The sequence below is a fragment of the Phalacrocorax carbo genome, chromosome 25 (genome assembly GCF_963921805.1).
Source record: "Phalacrocorax carbo chromosome 25, bPhaCar2.1, whole genome shotgun sequence".
Lineage (NCBI taxonomy): Eukaryota > Metazoa > Chordata > Aves > Suliformes > Phalacrocoracidae > Phalacrocorax > Phalacrocorax carbo.
The window spans coordinates 6,768,922-6,788,391 of NC_087537.1; the positions used below are offsets into that span (position 1 = coordinate 6,768,922).

General features: G+C 54.0%; 1 protein-coding gene across 1 annotated transcript; it reads left to right on the forward strand.

Annotated features, from left to right (window-relative positions):
• Positions 1–7,398: 7,398 nt before the first annotated feature.
• LOC135317333 (feather keratin Cos1-1/Cos1-3/Cos2-1-like) lies at positions 7,399–7,704 on the forward strand. Its single transcript, XM_064473408.1, has one exon. It carries the CDS (start codon positions 7,399–7,401, stop codon positions 7,702–7,704), a length of 306 nt encoding a protein of 101 aa, XP_064329478.1.
• Positions 7,705–19,470: the final 11,766 nt, after the last annotated feature.

The following is a 19,470-nucleotide window of genomic DNA, read 5'->3' on the forward strand; positions in this document are numbered from 1 at the left end:
AGATGCCGCAGGCGGCCCCGCAGAAGGACCCCCAGGAACCCAGAAGACGGTAATGGACTGAGCACAGAGATCCTGGCCTTCGCTTTCAGGGGGGGCCGAGCATCCGCGGCTCCGCCTGCAAAGGAAGGCAGGAAGAGGCGCGCCAGGGCTCTCTGAAAACATGGCCCTCGTCCAACCTGCCTGTTTCTCACTCTCGTTTCCCTCTCTCTTCTCTCTGTTGTCTTCTGCTAAGCCCCTGGGCTGTGAGCACCTGCTAAGCCCCACGCGAGGATGGACCCGCTGCCCCTCTCCCTCTCAGGAGCAGGCAGGCAGATGCCCGGTGCAAACGCCGCCCTGGGCAAGGGGCAAAGGCTCCTAGCTACCCCTGGTGCTCTCTGCACCGTGGCCCCCACTCAGAGGACCCCCTTTCCCTCTTTGACCTCATTAAAGTTCTGCTGCATCCCAGCGTGGGACTCTGCGTGGTCCTTCTCCCCGCCGTCCAGAGACAGAGGTGTCGCTCTGGGGAGATCTTGCGGGCACGAAGGAGAGCCATCGGCGTTCCCGGAGGAAGGGGAGGGTGAGCCATAGGCAGTGGGCTCCTTTCAGGACACTGTCCCTTGCAGCTGGGCAAGAAGTCCCTGGCTCCTGTAGGGCCAGCAGCCGTCAGGGCTGCCTTGCTGCATCCCTGCCCACAGATGGCCTCCTCAGCCTTCGAGCACGCCCTGCAGATGACGGGGAGCCCAACCACTGCCCGAGCGAGGTGTCCATCTCCCCAGCCGCACTGCCTGCTGCTGCTGGTGGCCCTGGGAGCTGGTTCTGCATCCAGCAGCACCTGTGAGGCCTCCCTGGCTGGCGGCTCTTGCTTCAGGAGGGCCCCTCTCCCTGCGGCAGTTGCGGTAGCGGTGGCGGCGGCTGTGTGACAGGTTGCTCCTCACGTGCTCCTCCCTGCCGTCTCTCCCCAGTGCACCTCCGACCACAAGACACCTCCACCTACAGCCTCTCTCCCCCTCAGCCGAGGAAGCGAGGTGGGCTATTCCTCGCCCACCTCCCTTTGTGGCTTCCAACTACAAGCCGGTGCTTCTGCAGCATTTCAGCTCTCCTTGCATTGACTTAGCCTTCCTTGTAGGTCTGGCAGGGATCTCGTCCATCCCCAGTCAGCCCCAGCCAGCATCTTCTCCAGCACAGCTAGAAGAGGCGGCGTTTCAAAGTGCAGGTGTGGTCCTGCTTCCAGACAGCTCACGCTCTGTCTCTCTAGGCAGGCATGCAGAAACAGTACGTAGGAGGGTCTGCGTCACCTGCAAAAGGGGCGTGTAGACTCTTGCGCCCCCTTTCACGCCCCTTGCTCACATCACGTCTCCCACCCTTTGCCACGTGCCATCTGCAGCCTCCCCTCTCCCAAAAGGACAGCTCCCGTCCTCGCCAGAGGGTCAGGACTCCCCTCTTCCCCCTCCAGCGTTGACAGTCCCGCCGACCCACTGCCCTGCTCCTCCCTAGCCTGACAGCCGCGTCTCACCAGCCTCTGCCAGTCCCACCAAGGCTGCCGCGTAAACCTGCACCGCGTCAGGCTCCACGCTCCTCAGGCTGCCCAGGGAGCTCCCAGGAAGGGGGCCAGCTCCTGTGTTCTCCTCCCTCCGCCAGCTCAAAGCCGCCTCCAAACCTCCGCCCAAAGGGCGGAGCAAAACGCTCCGGGGGGCTGCCTGGGCTCTCACACCTCTGCCCCAGGGAGCTTTCCTACTCGCATCGCCTCGAGGCTGAAGCGCTTGCTTGGCCAAATAAGGGAATCGAGGTGCCACCTGTGCTGGGCCCCAGGCTCCCCGGTGCCAGGACCAGGTTTCCAGTGCTGGGAGCTTCCTCCTGGTGCAGCCAGGCCACAGCTCGACCTTTCCAAATCCTCTCGGCCACAAGGGCCCTGAACATCCTCGCAGGCGCTCATACCCGCTTGCAAAACTGCTGCCCCTTGTAAAACTCCGGGCCAGGCTGCCCAAGGGGAGCTGCGCAGCTTTAAGACAGGCAGGCAGGAGCCTGCTGACAGTTCCCAGAACCGGAACCGCAGTGCTCAGGCAGAAGGAGACAAAGGAGGCGGCCACGGACACAACCCTCACAGCCATCTCCAGCAGGGCAAAAGGCTCCCTGGCCGGCTTCTCTGGCCGCCCAGCGCACAGCCAGAGGCAGGGCAGCGGCTCTGCCAGAGCACCATGCCGAGCAGTGCTGCTTTTCTCCTGCTTGATGACACCAATGCCAATCTCTACCTCGCCCGCTCCATCCAGCACTTCTCGGGACATTCATCTCTGCGTGCGTCTTCCCAGGGCTTTCTGCACACACGGTGAGTCTGCCTTTCTTACCTGAGAGAAGGCCACTGGGCTGAAGCCGCCACCCATGACGCCGGTTGTATTTTGTATGGAGGAGGGGAAGGCAGCACACTGGGAATGGTGGAAAGGTTGTCAACGGGATCCCAAGGGAACAGCTGTCCGTACTGCATAATCGATCAGCCGTGGACTGTAGCGGCGATCCACCAACAGGACAGCTCCTCCTCTTCTTGACTTCTCCATGTCTTCTTCCATCATAACTACCTAGGTGCCGTCCCCACAAAGTGGAGGGGCTGCCAGGGAAAACTCAGAGCAAACGCCAGCGATTTCACCCAGAGCGCCCTGTCTCCTTAGAGCAGCTGGCAAACCTCTTCACAGAGCTCTCCCCCTCTGAGCAGTCGTTTGCACTGGGATGGACTTTGCTCACCAGTTGGTCCCACTGACTGTAGCACGAGGTGCGCACAGAGCCCTACCACTGACAACCAAGTCCCAAGCGAGCATGAGCTGGGCTGCACCGCCTCGCACCCCCAGAGCGCACCTCCAGTCGTTCCCCACAGAAGCCATGTACACTGTGATCAAGGCACTCGCACATACTGCCTGCAAATGGCTTGTTTTGCCAGAGTAATTCTGCGTGTGGCTCTTCCACAGGGGCATTGTGTCAAGAAAAGCCAAGGGATCCCTGCGGATGGAGACAACGCGTGTAAGACTCCAGTCAAGACAGATCTACACCCTGCATTGCCTCGCCTCGCATTGCCCTGCGTTTCGTCACCTCGCCTCGCCTTCCCTCACTTTGCCTTGCCTCGCCTTCCCTCGCTTTGTCTCCTCCACATGTTTCCCATCCAGCATGTGGATCCTTCTCCACTGTTGTTGCAAGCCCTCCTTCTCCACCCCACCTCCCCTGCTCCAGAGAGAAACTGTCCCCAATCGGATGCTCCCAGCCCTTCCACCATCCTTGCACGTGCTGGCCAGTACCACTCTGTTCCCGACTTTCTAAGCACTTCCCTCACCTTGTGTTTCTTTGGTCTCTAGACCAGTGGCTGGAGGAGAGGCAGCACCAGCACTGTTGAAGACAGACACTCCTCTGTCCCGGGACAGGCTGCTAGCGAGGGCGGGTGGGGATCAGGGGCCATGGCCCGAAGAGCGGCACAACCACAGCTAAAGAGCGGCACAGCCACAGCCAAGTGGCAGCTGCCTTGCATCCTCCTTCTCATACCTGGTGCCCTGGTGGAGAGCTGAATCACTGTGGAATAATCGCTATAGGTGACTTAGAAATTAAACTTATGTTTTTAGAAAGGTTGCAGCATGGAAGACGCTTTCAGGGTAGGGTGCAGTTGCCGGGTCAGGAATCCATTCCATGGAATTTCCCTAGGTTCGTAACCTTAGATGTCGGCAATGCCAGGAGAACTTGGTGTACCGAATCTAAGAGGATTTGTCCGGAGGGTGGAGTGGTGCGGAGACACCGTGGCCAGGCTCTGTGGCCATGGAGCTGGTACACTGCAAATCTGGCCGGGCTCTGTGACCATGGAGCTGGTACACTGCAAATCTGGCCAGGCTCTGTGACCATGGGGCTGGTAAACTGCAAATCTGGCCGGGCTCTGTGACCATGGAGCTGGTACACTGCAAATCTGGCCGGGCTCTGTGGCCATGGAGCTGGTACACTGCAAATCTGGCCGGGCTCTGTGACCATGGAGCTGGTACACTGCAAATCTGGCCGGGCTCTGTGACCATGGGGCTGGTACACTGCAAATCTGGCCGGGCTCTGTGACCATGGGGCTGGTAAACTGCAAATCTGGCCGGGCTCTGTGACCATGGGGCTGGTACACTGCAAATCTGGCCAGGCTCTGTGGCCATGGGGCTGGTACACTGCAAATCTGGCTGGGCGCTGTGACCATGGGGCTGGTACACTGCAAATCTGGCCAGGCTCTGTGACCATGGAGCTGGTACACTGCAAATCTGGCCGGGCTCTGTGACCATGGAGCTGGTACACTGCAAATCTGGCCGGGCTCTGTGACCATGGAGCTGGTACACTGCAAATCTGGCCGGGCTCTGTGGCCATGGAGCTGGTACACTGCAAATCTGGCCGGGCTCTGTGACCATGGAGCTGGTACACTGCAAATCTGGCCGGGCTCTGTGACCATGGAGCTGGTACACTGCAAATCTGGCCAGGCTCTGTGGCCATGGGGCTGGTACACTGCAAATCTGGCCGGGCTCTGTGACCATGGGGCTGGTACACTGCAAATCTGGCCGGGCTCTGTGGTCATGGAGCTGGTACACTGCAAATCTGGCCAGGCTCTGTGGCCATGGGGTTGGTACACTGCAAATCTGGCCGGGCTCTGTGATAAATTGGAACGCGAGGTACCACGGAACTGGTACACCGCACATCTGCTACCCTGAGCCGACAGTCTGCCTTGCTTTTGACAAAATGCTGTCTTTTTCGTGAACTTTGCTCAATATAATATCATTACAATAGCAAAACAGACCTCCATCCCAAAAGCTACCCGCCTCTAAGGTGCAACCACCCCTCACTGGGCATGCGCTTTGAAGTTTTCTAGTCTACACCTTTAAAAGCAAAGAGAGGAAATTCTACACCAATCATAACAAAGGTATGTATGACTGGAGTTCGTCAAGATCCACCTGAAAGGTTGAAAAACAGTATAGAATAGGTTAAGAGAAAAAGGCTGTTAGGGAAGATACCATCGCGTGCCACTCTGACTTCTGGGATCGGCCGACGGGCTGAGCCTCTCTTCCCCGCCATTGGGACGCCTTTGGGTAAGACTGGAAACCTCTACACAGTCACTTTCAACCTCTAACGCATTAGAGTCGCTTCGTATTTGTTCTGCGTAAATCTCAAGGCATCGGAGTCGCCCTGTAAATAGCCATTGCACAGAGTCGCCTCATATTCGTTTAGCATACTTGTAGCCCAGCAGCATACTCGTATCTTTGGTATTTATGCATGTCTTGTAACCAGCAATCTTATCACCGGTACTCCAAAGATCCTGTGTATCTGTTGCTTTAATAAATTGCACTACTCATTCACCTAGCCGTGATCGTTCTCACTGAACGCGACCGGCTTGGGCAGCTGCCAAGTTAGTTACTAACAACAAATACTCTGATGGGTGTTTACATCTACCATCCTTGGAAAATAAGCCGTTGACCAAGCCTGAGACGAAGACTGGACTTAGCCGCAGCTAGGGTCCTCTCTGAGAAGGACTCCAGAAAGCAAGGGGGTCCTGTCTGAACCTCGTGACTCAACAGCAGGGTCTCCCCCTAGCCACTCCTCAGACTCCAACTATTAACGCAAGAGTCACCCCACAGGGCCCCAGCGAGGCCAGGCTGCACACCAGGGAATCAGTGCCGCCTTTGGAGACAAGGAGCACACCGGTCCAGCAGCTCTCAGCACAGGCCAGCGTGGGCGCTGCCTCACAGAAGCAGCAGCCGATGCCGTTGGGGCTGCGCTGGGGCAAAGAGAGGGTGAGTGCCACGGCTGCCAACAAGGGGAGAGTGGCCCCAGCCCTCAGGCCTGCCACCGCAGTGGCACAGACCTTCCCTCGCATGTCACCGGGGACCCCTGGGGCTGCCACCTAGCAACAGATCGGTCGCAGGCCGTGACTGTGAGCGGGAAGAGCTGGGCCACGCAGCTGCGCAAGCGGCTTGTGCTTTCCACAGTTAGGGAGTGCAGCGGCATCTTGAGCCTCGTGACTCATGAGCGGCAGATCACCGAGGCCCTCAGTCCCAGAACCGTTGAGGTTGGAAGGCGCCTCTGGAGATGGTCAGGTCCAACCCTCCTGCTCGCAGCTGGCTCAACGAGAGCCGTTTGATCAGGACACTGCCCCGTGTGGTCCTGAATAGCTCCAAGAATGGAGACCCCACAAGCTGCCTGGGCAGTATCTCCTGGGCTTGGCCACCCTCACAGTAAAAGGGTTTTTCCTCATGCTTTTGTGGAATTGCCTCGCACACTGCTCCAGTGCGTACACGAGGGCAAGGCAGGCAAGCAGCCCTGCCTACACATGGGCAACCGTGGACTCGGCCGAGGACACACGGGGAAGCCCCTTGGCAGGGCTGGGCTGGAGCACCCTGGGGCAGGACAAGGCTCCAGGCACGCTGATGGCGTTGGCGTTGGCGTTGGCGTTGGCAGGGGGCGCCCAGAGGGAGCCCAGAGAGCGAAGGAGGAGGCCCAAGAGGTGCACAAAGGCCTCCCCAGAGCAGCATTAGGAGGAAGAGAGTCCAAAGCAGCAGTGCTGAGCACCCGCCTGCCGAGACAACGGCCATCAGCCATCAGAGAGAGCTTGGAGGGTGGGAGAAAGGGGACGTGGCACATCGCCCGGCTCGGGAGCCCTTTGGCCTTCTGGGCGAGGATTGCAGGGCTGGGAGTGGCAGGACCCTTCCTGCCAATGGGGCTGCAAAGAAGCCCACACGAGTGCCCCAGGCCAATGACGCCAGCCTGCACGCGACCCCTCCGGCGCTTGGGACTCCTCTTCTGCAGGCACTGGTGTGCGCCTGTCCCAGGAATCCCTGGTGCTCCCAGTCCCGCGCTTGAAAAGGAGCCATCACCTTCAAGGGGGAGTGGGTGCGGCCAAACAAGGAAATGAAAGGGCAGCCATGCAGAAAACCAAAACAGCCCGTATCATTAGCTGGGATGTTTTGCATTTCAGATCAGCTTCCTGGAAAATTACTACTTCCGCAGAAGCTTCCTCTGGACCTGGGCCAGTGCAGGACCAGTATAAAAGCCATCGCAGCCGTTCACTCTCTCATCCGCTTCACTCCCCTTCTTCTCCTTCGGAAGCAAGTGAGTTGGAAGCTCTGTCCGACACCGGGGCTTGGGGCTGCCACCCCTGGGAGGGGAAGCGGGGAGAAGGTCTGGCGTGGAGAGGGGCTGAGTTTGGGCTGAGGGGCCACCTGGGCTCTTGTTGAGGGAAGAGCTTCTGTGGGCCTGGCTCTCTTTGCATGGTGCCCGGGAGGACAGGCAACGAGGCGCGTGGACATCCCTGCAAAGCCTCCGGCTCCGCGCCCAGCACGTGCCCTGTCTCCCGCGAGGTGGGCGGGCAGGCTGCTGCTCACGCGCCCCCGTGCTCCTTCTTGCTCTCTCTCCCAGGTGCACCTCCCACCCCGAGACATGTCCTGCTGCAACCCCTGTGTACCCTGCCAGCCCTGCGGCCCGACCCCGCTGGCCAACAGCTGCAACGAGCCCTGCGTCAGGCAGTGCCAGAACTCCACCGTCGTCATCGAGCCCTCCCCCGTGGTGGTGACCCTGCCCGGCCCCATCCTCAGCTCCTTCCCACAGAGCACCGTGGTGGGATCCTCCACCTCCGCTGCCGTTGGCAGCATCCTCAGCTCTCAGGGAGTGCCCATCTCCTCCGGGGGCTTTGACCTCTCTGGCATTTGCAGCCGCTACTGTGGCAGAACATGCCTCCCCTGCTAAAGCTGCCGCAGGCGGCCCCGCAGAAGGACCCCCAGGAACCCAGAAGACGGTAATGGACTGAGCACAGAGATCCTGGCCTTCGCTTTCGGGGGGGCCGAGCATCCGCGGCTCCGCCTGCAAAGGAAGGCAGGAAGAGGCGCGCCAGGGCTCTCTGAAAACATGGCCCTCGTCCAACCTGCCTGTTTCTCACTCTCGTTTCCCTCTCTCTTCTCTCTGTTGTCTTCTGCTAAGCCCCTGGGCTGTGAGCACCTGCTAAGCCCCACGCGAGGATGGACCCGCTGCCCCTCTCCCTCTCAGGAGCAGGCAGGCAGATGCCCGGTGCAAACGCCGCCCTGGGCAAGGGGCAAAGGCTCCTAGCTACCCCTGGTGCTCTCTGCACCGTGGCCCCCACTCAGAGGACCCCCTTTCCCTCTTTGACCTCATTAAAGTTCTGCTGCATCCCAGCGTGGGACTCTGCGTGGTCCTTCTCCCCGCCGTCCAGAGACAGAGGTGTCGCTCTGGGGAGATCTTGCGGGCACGAAGGAGAGCCATCGGCATTCCCGGAGGAAGGGGAGGGTGAGCCATAGGCAGTGGGCTCCTTTCAGGACACTGTCCCTTGCAGCTGGGCAAGAAGTCCCTGGCTCCTGTAGGGCCAGCAGCCGTCAGGGCTGCCTTGCTGCATCCCTGCCCACAGATGGCCTCCTCAGCCTTCGAGCACGCCCTGCAGATGACGGGGAGCCCAACCACTGCCCGAGCGAGGTGTCCATCTCCCCAGCCGCACTGCCTGCTGCTGCTGGTGGCCCTGGGAGCTGGTTCTGCATCCAGCAGCACCTGTGAGGCCTCCCTGGCTGGCGGCTCTTGCTTCAGGAGGGCCCCTCTCCCTGCGGCAGTTGCGGTAGCGGTGGCGGCGGCTGTGTGACAGGTTGCTCCTCACGTGCTCCTCCCTGCCATCTCTCCCCAGTGCACCTCCGACCACAAGACACCTCCACCTACAGCCTCTCTCCCCCTCAGCCGAGGAAGCGAGGTGGGCTATTCCTCGCCCACCTCCCTTTGTGGCTTCCAACTACAAGCCGGTGCTTCTGCAGCATTTCAGCTCTCCTTGCATTGACTTAGCCTTCCTTGTAGGTCTGGCAGGGATCTCGTCCATCCCCAGTCAGCCCCAGCCAGCATCTTCTCCAGCACAGCTAGAAGAGGCGGCGTTTCAAAGTGCAGGTGTGGTCCTGCTTCCAGACAGCTCACGCTCTGTCTCTCTAGGCAGGCATGCAGAAACAGTACGTAGGAGGGTCTGCGTCACCTGCAAAAGGGGCGTGTAGACTCTTGCGCCCCCTTTCACGCCCCTTGCTCACATCACGTCTCCCACCCTTTGCCACGTGCCATCTGCAGCCTCCCCTCTCCCAAAAGGACAGCTCCCGTCCTCGCCAGAGGGTCAGGACTCCCCTCTTCCCCCTCCAGCGTTGACAGTCCCGCCGACCCACTGCCCTGCTCCTCCCTAGCCTGACAGCCGCGTCTCACCAGCCTCTGCCAGTCCCACCAAGGCTGCCGCGTAAACCTGCACCGCGTCAGGCTCCACGCTCCTCAGGCTGCCCAGGGAGCTCCCAGGAAGGGGGCCAGCTCCTGTGTTCTCCTCCCTCCGCCAGCTCAAAGCCGCCTCCAAACCTCCGCCCAAAGGGCGGAGCAAAACGCTCCGGGGGGCTGCCTGGGCTCTCACACCTCTGCCCCGGGGAGCTTTCCTACTCGCATCGCCTTGAGGCTGAAGCGCTTGCTTGGCCAAATAAGGGAATCGAGGTGCCACCTGTGCTGGGCCCCAGGCTCCCCGGTGCCAGGACCAGGTTTCCAGTGCTGGGAGCTTCATCACTCACTCAAACTCCAACCAGAAGACTCCTACAGCTACAGTCTATTCTGTGTCAGCCAAGGATAAGAAAGAGAATAAGTGATCTCAGTATGAGAAATTCAGAACTGGCCTGGTCCTGCACTGCTCTAGTATGAGACAAATTCTTTTTGGAAGGAATGGTTTTCTGAGAGGCTCATTTCCAAAACATTCAGTTAATGATGTAGACTCTCTTTATGATTTCTTCTATGCTATTCTTTTATTCCTGTGTTCATGCCATGTTCTTTCTTGCTTGGATATTTATTTTGAGTGCTGTAATGAGAATTTTAATACTTTCTGTGTCAGGATGACATAATTTCTATCATAAGATGTGTTGAATATACTGGAGGTTTGCATTCAGGCTTGGGACATATACGTGGGCCACTCCTGTGGGATTGTTTTCAGCACAATTTTAGGGGTGGACAAACTCCTTCCAGCCATGCAATGCTTGATGAGAAATCCAATATTTCCATGTGTGAGGACAGCTGCTGCTTCACCTGCAGTACTGCTCAGTCAGATGGATTCCCTCACCTGTGCCCTGGTAAAACAAAAAGACACATCATGGGATTCATCACAGACTATCCCTGAGGCCCAATGGATGTAGGGCTTCTCTCTTGGGGCATGTGGTTGCCAATTCCTGAGAGGTTTCCACCTGCTCCCATTGCTTTGTTTCACAAGACTGGCATCCTGATTCCTGTCAATGCCCCTGTGGCATACACACAGGGCCTAGCTGTATCTGGGCCTTTCTGGCGGAGACATAAGGGAAGCAGCAAGCATTGCCTGGGATGTGGCCATGGGGCTCTGACCATTGTAGACTAACTTCTGCTTTTCTTTCCCCATCCTTCACTTCCTTGCTCCCTCTCTCCCTCCATTAAGTTGGCCAATGTTTCTTAGCTATGTCCCTGAGGGAGTTATCTCCTTTACTGCTGTCAAAATTTCTGACCTGCCAACAAAAATTCAGCAAATATTTTGAAGGTACAGCCGCTCTCATCCTGTCAACATTAATAGGCAGTCCCACTGTCTTTTCTAGCTGGAACATATCATGAAGCATGCTGTGCCACTGACTACTTCTCTGTCAAGACTGCCAAAGACCTCTCTTTCCTCCAATCTGGCTTTGATCTGTGGATACTGAGACCCAGGAGCCATCCTGGATAACAGGAAATTTGAAGCAGGATGCAACATTTTCACCTGCTCTGTGGGTTCCAGCATGAGGGCAAGACATAACAGGCTGTTTACTGGGATCTTTGAGCAACAGACAGCAGGAATCTGGGAGCAGAATACAATATAGTTGTCCTCTAGGGGCATCCTAGCACAAGGTGGTGGTCATTATTACACTGTGGGACCACACTGAGCTGAGAACTGAGAGCTCTTGACCTCACCACCTTGCTGTCCCAGCCCTTGTGTTCTTGCTGAAGAGCAAGGAGGAGGACAGCTTCTTCCACAAGAACTTGCATCACAGGACTAGGTTTTCTTCCTGGAGTCTTTGCTTGCACTGTTGCTGTCTCTTACTTTCTTCCAGACACATGGTTCAGACAACTGTCACCCAGAAAAAGGCCCTAGTCACAGTGGGAGAGAGACACCTTCCAGACCACCTGCACCTACCAGACCTCAGACTTTCACACTATAATCTGTTACTGGCAGAGAAGAGGACAAGTTCTACCCAGTTGTTGTCATATCAGGCAGCAACTTCCTCTAAGGAGAGCAGACCATTCACCACACTGCCAAACACCACAGTGAAATTCAGCCTCCTGTGCTAGAGGAAGTCAAGGTCTCCTCATACCTCTGTGCTATGCATGACATCTTGATGCTGGGAGCTTCCTTGGCTGTACAAAGTCTATCCGAGGGAGCAGGTGACTCTGTGCAAGGCTGAGCTCTAGGGAAGTAGCCCTCAGCTCCACTCTGGCCATATTATTTGCCCTACTCACACAGGGATCTCCAGTTAGAGATCTCTTTTCCCATGCAGAAAAGAACTTGATGAGTCTCTGTGAACAGATCACAGAATCTGCCCAGGTGGGGCATTTCTGAGGAATCTAAGAAATGCTGCTTCAGTGGAAGCTGGATCCCTGAAAGCAAGAAGGGGCAATTACCTGGCGTGGGGAGGAGATTTCTGTGTGGTTGCTCACAGCTGTGACCATCTGCATAAATTTGCCCCACTCTGTGGGAGGGGCACGAGAGGGCATTTGGATAAAAAGTGCAGTGTTTTTTCTTCCTGATAGCTTTGTAGGACTGGATCAGATAGGAGGCTCTCACTGAATAGGAGACCTTGCTATAAATGACTGGTTGAGGCCAGAATGCAAGCCTTCTTTTGGCAGTCTGTCATGATTTAACCACAAAATCACTCACTCGCTGCCCCCACAGTGGGATGCAGGAGAGAATCAGGAGGGTAAGAGTGAGAAAACTCAGGAGATAAATACAGTCTTATATATAAAGCAAAAGCTACATTCACAGACAAGCAAAATAAGGAATTCATTCACTACTTCCCATGGGCAGGCAGGTGTTTAGCAATTTCTGGAAACACAGAGCTCCATCATGTGTAATGGTTACTTGGGAAGACAAACGCTATAAGTCCAAACGTCCCCCCTTCCTTCTTCTTCCCCTAGCTTTTATTGCTGAGCATGACATCATAGAGTATGAAATATCCCTTTGGTCAGTTGGAGTCAGCTGTCCCAGCTGTGTCCCCTCCCAACTTCTTGTGCACCCCCAGCCTAACGGCTGGCAGGGCAGTCTAAGGAACAGAAAAGGCCTCGATACTGTATAAGCACTGCTCCGCAATAATGAAAACTTCTGTTATTAACACTGCTTTCAACACAAATCCAAAACATAACCCCATACTAGGTACTATGAAGAAACATAACTCTATGCCAGCCAAAACCAGTGCATCCTCCACCCCTTATTCCATACCATTTACACCATGCTCAGGTCCCACACTATCCAATACATCCTCATTAACGACCACCCCCTCTTCCCATCCTTTGATATATAAACAGATATTGTTTCCTTAGCCTATGGACTACCCCTGTAAAAGGTCCATAAAAGTCCTTTCGGCTCCATCTGTTATGGTGGTGACTGAAGACAGGAGAGGTGGTATGTTGCAAGGAGTTACTGGGCACTAAAACAGCTCAAGCTGCATCACAACTGCACTTGCACTGTTTCTTGTGAGACTTGACCTCCGTTGGCTCAAGTGGTTCCTGCTATAGTACTTCCTGTAACACTCCCATAGCTCAAATATTGGGTTATAACAATTTAAAGGTGTATCTGTTACAATGTCCATCCCTGGTCCCTTTGGACCAGATTATAGAGTTTAACATTGGAATTAATTCCTCCCCTTGCCCCTGCTTTGGTGTGGACTTGTCCACAGACCACAGTCCTGTAGAGGTGTCCTTGCTGCAGTGTGGCCTTATCTATGAGACACAGTCTCTTCAGAGGTGTACTTGCTGAGGCATAGACAGACACTTTGAGGTTTTCCAGCATGGCCTCATGCACAGCTGCTTACACTTCAAGGCATGAACTTATCCACAGCCACAGATGTTTCAAGCATCAAAGAGCTTACAACCTTCTCCAGTGTGGCCACAATCCCTTCACAGGTATACCTGCTGCAGCACAGCTAGAGTTGCTTTGGGGTGTCCTGCTCCCACATGGACTCATCCACAGGTCACAGACCCTTCGACTCAAGGACAAGAAGGTACCCAGCAGCAGATCAATGGAGGTGGTGTGAGGGGAATCTCACCTTCTCCAATTGGCCCTGCTGTAATTGAGCCCCTATTTCAAACACAATATTGTCTTCCGGAATTCCTTCTGTGTACCCACAGGATCGTGGATGCCTCAGGGGTGCCAGCATTTTAATCATCATGTTGAGATGAGGGGAGAGGTCTAGAAAGAAATTTTCAGGTATCATAGGAAAGAACACCTAGATGTGGGCATTAATAGTGAAGCCATATGTACTTACCACACTTAATGACATGAACAAGAGAAGTTAGCCAGATGCAGTGACATGAACATAAACAACAGAAGTGAGCCAATTACTTGAATCTGCTGTCTAATCTGTGTGGAGACAGAGGCTCATGGGACCCTGGAAAGCTCAACTTCCTGTGATGTCTGTTTAATATCTTTATCAATGATTTGGATGAGGGGATCATGTGCACCCTCAGGAAGTTTGCAGATGACACCAAGTCAAGGGAGTTTTGATCTGTTTGGGGGAGGAAGGCTCTGCAGAGGGATCCGGACAGGCTGGCTGGCTGGGTCAAGGTCAACAGTATGGAGTTCAACAAGGCCAAGTGCCAGGTCTTACACTTGGGCCACAACAACCCCATGCAACACTACAGGCTTGGGGACGAATGGCTGGAAAGATGCCTTGTGGAGAAGGATCTGGGGATGCTGGTTGACAGCTGGCTAAGCATGAGCCAGCAGTGTGCCCAGGTGGCCAAGAAGGCCAACAGTATCCTGGCTTGTATGAGGAATGGTGTGGCCAGCAGGAGTAAGGAAGTGATCAGCCCCCTGTATTCGGCACTGGTGAGGCCACACCTTAGATGTTGGGTTCAGTTTTGGGTCCCTCAGGACAAGAAATACATTGATGTGCTGGAGCGTGTCCAGGGAAGGGCAACAAGACTGGATATCAGCAAATATTACTTCACTGAAAGAGTGGTCAGGCATTGGAAAAAGCTGCCCAGAAAGGTGGTTGAGTCACAAACCCTGGAGGTATTTAAAAGACGTTTGGATGTGGTGCTTAGGGACATGGTTTAGTGGTGAACTGGCAGTGTTGTTGTTGTTGTTGGACAGTTGGCAGTGTTGGTATGGTTGGACTTGATGATCTCAAAGGTCTTTTCCAACCTATTTGATTCGGTGTGTATTCTGTGTATGTCCCCAGAACCCCATAGCCTGTTGCCATCAGCTCACCACTGACAAGAAACTGCAGAGTAACATTGCAAAATGGGGAATTCCTGCATGGCTTTGTAGTGAGCATATACTCTGGGTTTCCGAACACTGTAGATCACAGCTCACAAGTGTTACTGGGTGTCTGTCTAGAGCCTTAGGACCTGGGGACTTGTGGGTTTGATTTTTGGGTATAGAATCATTAATGTAAAGGTTCAGCTAATCCCAATCTTTCAAATTCAAAATCAGAATAAAAAAAAACATTTAATGCTGGCCGTGTTACCTCTCTGAATTAACATTTTTGGGTAACATTTGGACTCAGACTGCAGCACCTGACCACAGGTTGATTTCCTGGTGGTGCGGATAGACAGGAGACATTGGATATGTGCTTAGAATCATAGAATCATAGAATGGTTTGGGTTGGAAGGGACCTTTAGAGGTCACCTAGTCCAAACTCCCTGCACAGGGACATCTTCAACTAGATCAGGTTGCTCAGAGCCCCCTCCAATCTGACCTGGAATGTTTCTAGGAATGGGGCATCTACTACCTCTCTGGGCAACCTGTTCCAGTGTTTCACCACTGTCACTGTAATAAAATTTCTTCCTTATATCCAGTCTAAATCTATCCTTCTTCAGTTTAAAACCATTACACCTTGTCCTGTCACAACAGGCCTTGCTAAAGAGATTGTCTCCATCCTTCCTATAGTCCCCCTTTAAGTACTGAAAGGTTGTAGTAATGTCTCCCCACAGCCTTCTCTTCTCCAGGCTGAACAACCCCAAGTCTCTCAGCCTGTCCTCATAGGAGAGGTGCTCCAGCCCTCAGATGATTTTTGTGGCCCTCCTCTAGGCATCTCCAGGGTCACCTCTATGAACTACTCCTGCCCTTGGCCTTGAATATGTTGTGGATGGAGGCACAGCTCAGCCAAGGAAAGCCACTGTTTTGAAAAATGATAGATAAGGACACAGCAGAATGGGAACCACTGGCAACCTTGTTTCCCAGAAAGGGTCATTACCTCTTTGGCCTTGGGCAGTGAGAGACTACATGCTGTATACAGGATAGGCCAGGATGTAGATGAGGGACCTCCATGCAGAAGAAAAGACCACCTGGCTTTGTTTCAATTTCCTGCCTGGGGTAAGTTGATTTCCACAGCCCCAGACCTGGATAGCTACAATCTTCCTTCTGAGACTCCTCCAGCTCAATTACTCTGATGTGCTGGGGCTGTTGTTCCGAACAGTGCCCAAGACCATCTGTCAAAGCTAGTGAGACCACTTTTGAAACTAGAGTGGTCCCAGAGAGACTGCTCACAGATGCTGCTGAGTGCAGAAACATGTCCCACTGTAACCACCACATCCCAAGGTGAGGTAGGGGAATCTACTCTCACACAGAGCCTTTCAGGATCAGAACTGAGTCCTGGCATGGATGAGGCCTTAAAGGGCCTATTCCCAAGGAAAGCTGCTCTATACTTGGGCAACATCATGTACCACAGAGTAGCTGTAGGAGCTTGGGAGCTGTTTGCAGTCCTAGATCTGCCCTGCCCCATGGAGGTGCTGGGTTCACAAGGAATTGGAATAAATTGGAAAAAAGGCCTGGCCAAAACTAACTTGGGGATGACCTCAGCCCTGCCTGTCTGTGCAACAGCTGGGTGAAGCCAGGTGCCACACCAGCTGATCATGGTGTTGCATGGGAGTCTTGTTGATATCCTGAAGAAAATAGAATTTTCTTCTAAGTAATAACAATGAACCATGTGAGCCTTGCAAAACAGAATTTGGTGGTCAGAGAAGGGAGCTGAGAGTTAGGGATGCATTTGTTGTATGGCTATATCCTTGAAAAATTGGAAAGACTGATAAAAGGAAACATCCCACCTCTGAAGACCCTGAGAACTGGGTGATAAAGTATATATAGTCAAGGAGAACAACTGACTTGGATGTTGATAACAACTAAAACAAAGTGTCCTTTAGGTGAAAAATCCTCATTATAATAATAAAAACCACACCCATAGGCTAGAAAACCCTCTAGTCATATAAGCCCCTTACTCTCTGAGGATGCATGGTAAATTTAAAGGGAGCTGTACCTTTAAGTTGGAATGAGAAAGCAACTACCAATTATTAGCTAGGGTGAGTGTGTGTGAATATTAGCTGATGCTGACACATTTAACTGTATAAATGCCTTGTAGTTTCTCAGTACAGTGTGCTGAATTTGTGGAGTTACCACCTAGCACTCATTTTTTGTGCAAAAGTGAATTGAATAAAATACCTCTGCTCTGTGTGTAGTTTGGCATTTAGTACACCAGGTGAACAAACCTACTTTTCGGGATAACATTGTCCCCACTATCAATGCCAATGAGAGTTCACCATGATCCTACTTGGGGGCTGTTCTTGAGGTTATTCACCCAAACCTATTCCTGCTGTCCTTTAGGGTAATCTTTTGTGTGAGTCTATACCTCCAAAACAGCTCCACTTAGAGTAGAAGGAATTGTCACCCCAACATCTTGTGTAGATGGTGACCTATGCCATGGCCTCTTGCCAGCCCCCAGCTCTGCACTAGAGGTTAGGAGAAGACAGTCTACACACCTGGAGGACATACTCCAAGCCTGAGGAGGCATTTCTGGTCAAAAATGCAGCAAGGCAGTCCTTAGTGGCCACTGTCATCTCGGCAGATGGCAACATCTTCCTCGGGCCCATGTAGAAAGCTTCCAAGTTCAGTGTGGCCCAACCCCTCAGTCCTCTCAGAATAGTGAAGGGTGCCCCTGTGCCCTTATGTAGTGTTGATTTGACCAGAATATTGCTTTCGTCCCTGGGCAGCTCGTGAGAACATCCTGATAGGGAAAGAACACACAGAGGCACACACTGGGATGCAGCAAAACTTTAATGACTTGAAAGAGGGAAATGGAGTGGAGACACTGATGCAGGGAGCATCACATCATCCAAAAGACTGTGCCCTAAGGCCAGAATGAAGTTCCCAAAAGGTGTCCAACAGCCTACAACACAAAAGGAGGGCAGCAACAGATACCTCTAGGATTGGCTTTGTAAAAACCAATGGCCCAAGGGAGCAGAAGACAACAGAGAGGAGAGAGAGAAACGAGAGTGAGAAACAGGCAGGTTGGACGAGGGCCATGTTTTCAGAGAGCCCTGGCACGCCTCTTCCTGCCTTCCTTTGCAGGCGGAGCCGCGGATGCTCGGCCCCCCCTGAAAGCGAAGGCCAGGATCTCTGTGCTCAGTCCATTACCGTCTTCTGGGTTCCTGGGGGTCCTTCTGCGGGGCCGCCTGCGGCAGCTTTAGCAGGGGAGGCATGTTCTGCCACAGTAGCGGCTGCAAATGCCAGAGAGGTCAAAGCCCCCGGAGGAGATGGGCACTCCCTGAGAGCTGAGGATGCTGCCAACGGCAGCGGAGGTGGAGGATCCCACAACGGTGCTCTGTGGGAAGGAGCTGAGGATGGGGCCAGGCAGGGTCACCACCACGGGGGAGGGCTCGATGACAACGGTGGAGTTCTGGCACTGCCTGACACAGGGCTCATTGCAGCTGTTGGCCAGCGGGATGTAGACAAGTCTAGACAAGATGGCCCAGCACCCTGTCCAGATTACTATTGAAAGTGTCCAATGTGGCTGAGTCAACCACTTCCCTGGGGAGATTATTCCAACGGTGACTGTCCTCACTGTGAAAAATTTTTCTCTAGTGTCCAATTGGAATCTCCCCAAGAGCAACTTGTGTCCATCCCCCCTTGTCCTCTCCATGGGACTCCATGTAAAAAGGGAGACTCCATCTTCTTTGTAGCTACCCCTTAAGTACTGGTACACGGTGATGAGATCCCCTCTGATCCTCCTTTTCTCAAGGCTGAACAAAACCAGTTCTCCCAGCCTATCCTCATCTATCAGGCTTCTTAGATCATCTTGGTGGCCCTTCTCTGGACCCCTTCCAGCCTGTCCACATAATTTTTGTATAGCAGGGACCAGAACTGCACACAGTGCTCCAGGTGTGGCTTGACAAGCACTGAGTAGAGTGGGCTAATGATGTCTTTCTCTCTGCTGGCGATGCCCTTTTTGGTGCAACCCAGCATCCTGTTGTCCCTTCTTTGCCGTAGCAGCACACTGTTCACTCATGTTGAGCTTTCTGTCCACCAGGACCCCCAGGTCCCTTTCCACAGAGCTGCTCTCCAGCCAGCTGGATCCCAGTCTGTGCTGCACTCCTGGTGCAGTTTCTCAGGTGCATGATCTTACACTTTTTCTTGTTGAACTTCATAAGGTTCTTGCTGGCCCACTCCTCCAGCCTATCCAGATCTCCCTGCAGAGCAGCTCTCCCTTCTGGAGTGTCTACTGCCCCACTCAACTTGGTGTCATCAGCAAACTTCATCAGGCTACACTTGATGCCGGTATCCAGATCACTTATAAAGATGTTGAATAACATTGGGCCCAATCTCGATCCTTGGGGGACTCCACTTGTGACAGGTTGCCAGTGTGAGAAAGAGCTATTTACCACCCCCCTTTGGGTGCGGCCTGTCAGCCAGTTCCCCACCCACTGCACAGACCACTTGTCTAGGCCATAACACATCAGTTTCTCCAGGAGGAGACTATGGGGCACCGTATCAAAGGCCTTGGAGAAGTCCAGGTAAACAATGTCCACCGCCTGCCCCATGTCAACCAGGCAAGTCACTTTGTCACAGAAGGCCACCAGGTTAGTCAAGCACGATCTGCCTTTAGTGAAGCCATGTTGGCTTTTTCCCAATCACGTCCTTCATTTGACTTGTGACGGCCCCCAGGAGGATTCATTCCATAACTTTCCCAGGGATTGAAGTAAGGCTGATGGGCTATAGTTACCCGGATCCTCCCTCGAGCCCTTCTTGTAGATGGGGGTAACATTTGCCTTCCTCCAGTCCTCTGGAACATGCCCCATTCTCCACAACTTCTGGAAGATTATGGAGAGTGGCCTTGCAATGATGTCAGCAAGCTCTCTCAACATCCTCGGGTGGATGGTGTCAGGGCCCATCAATTTGTGGGGGTCAAGCTCCACATACTAACACTTCCTTCACCGATGGTGGGTTGGTGTTTGGATCAACCG

What these genes read in the sequence shown, in the direction of transcription:
- LOC135317333 (XM_064473408.1), top strand. Translation starts at nt 7,399, where the DNA reads ATGTCCTGCTGCAACCCCTGTGTACCCTGCCAGCCCTGCGGCCCGACC.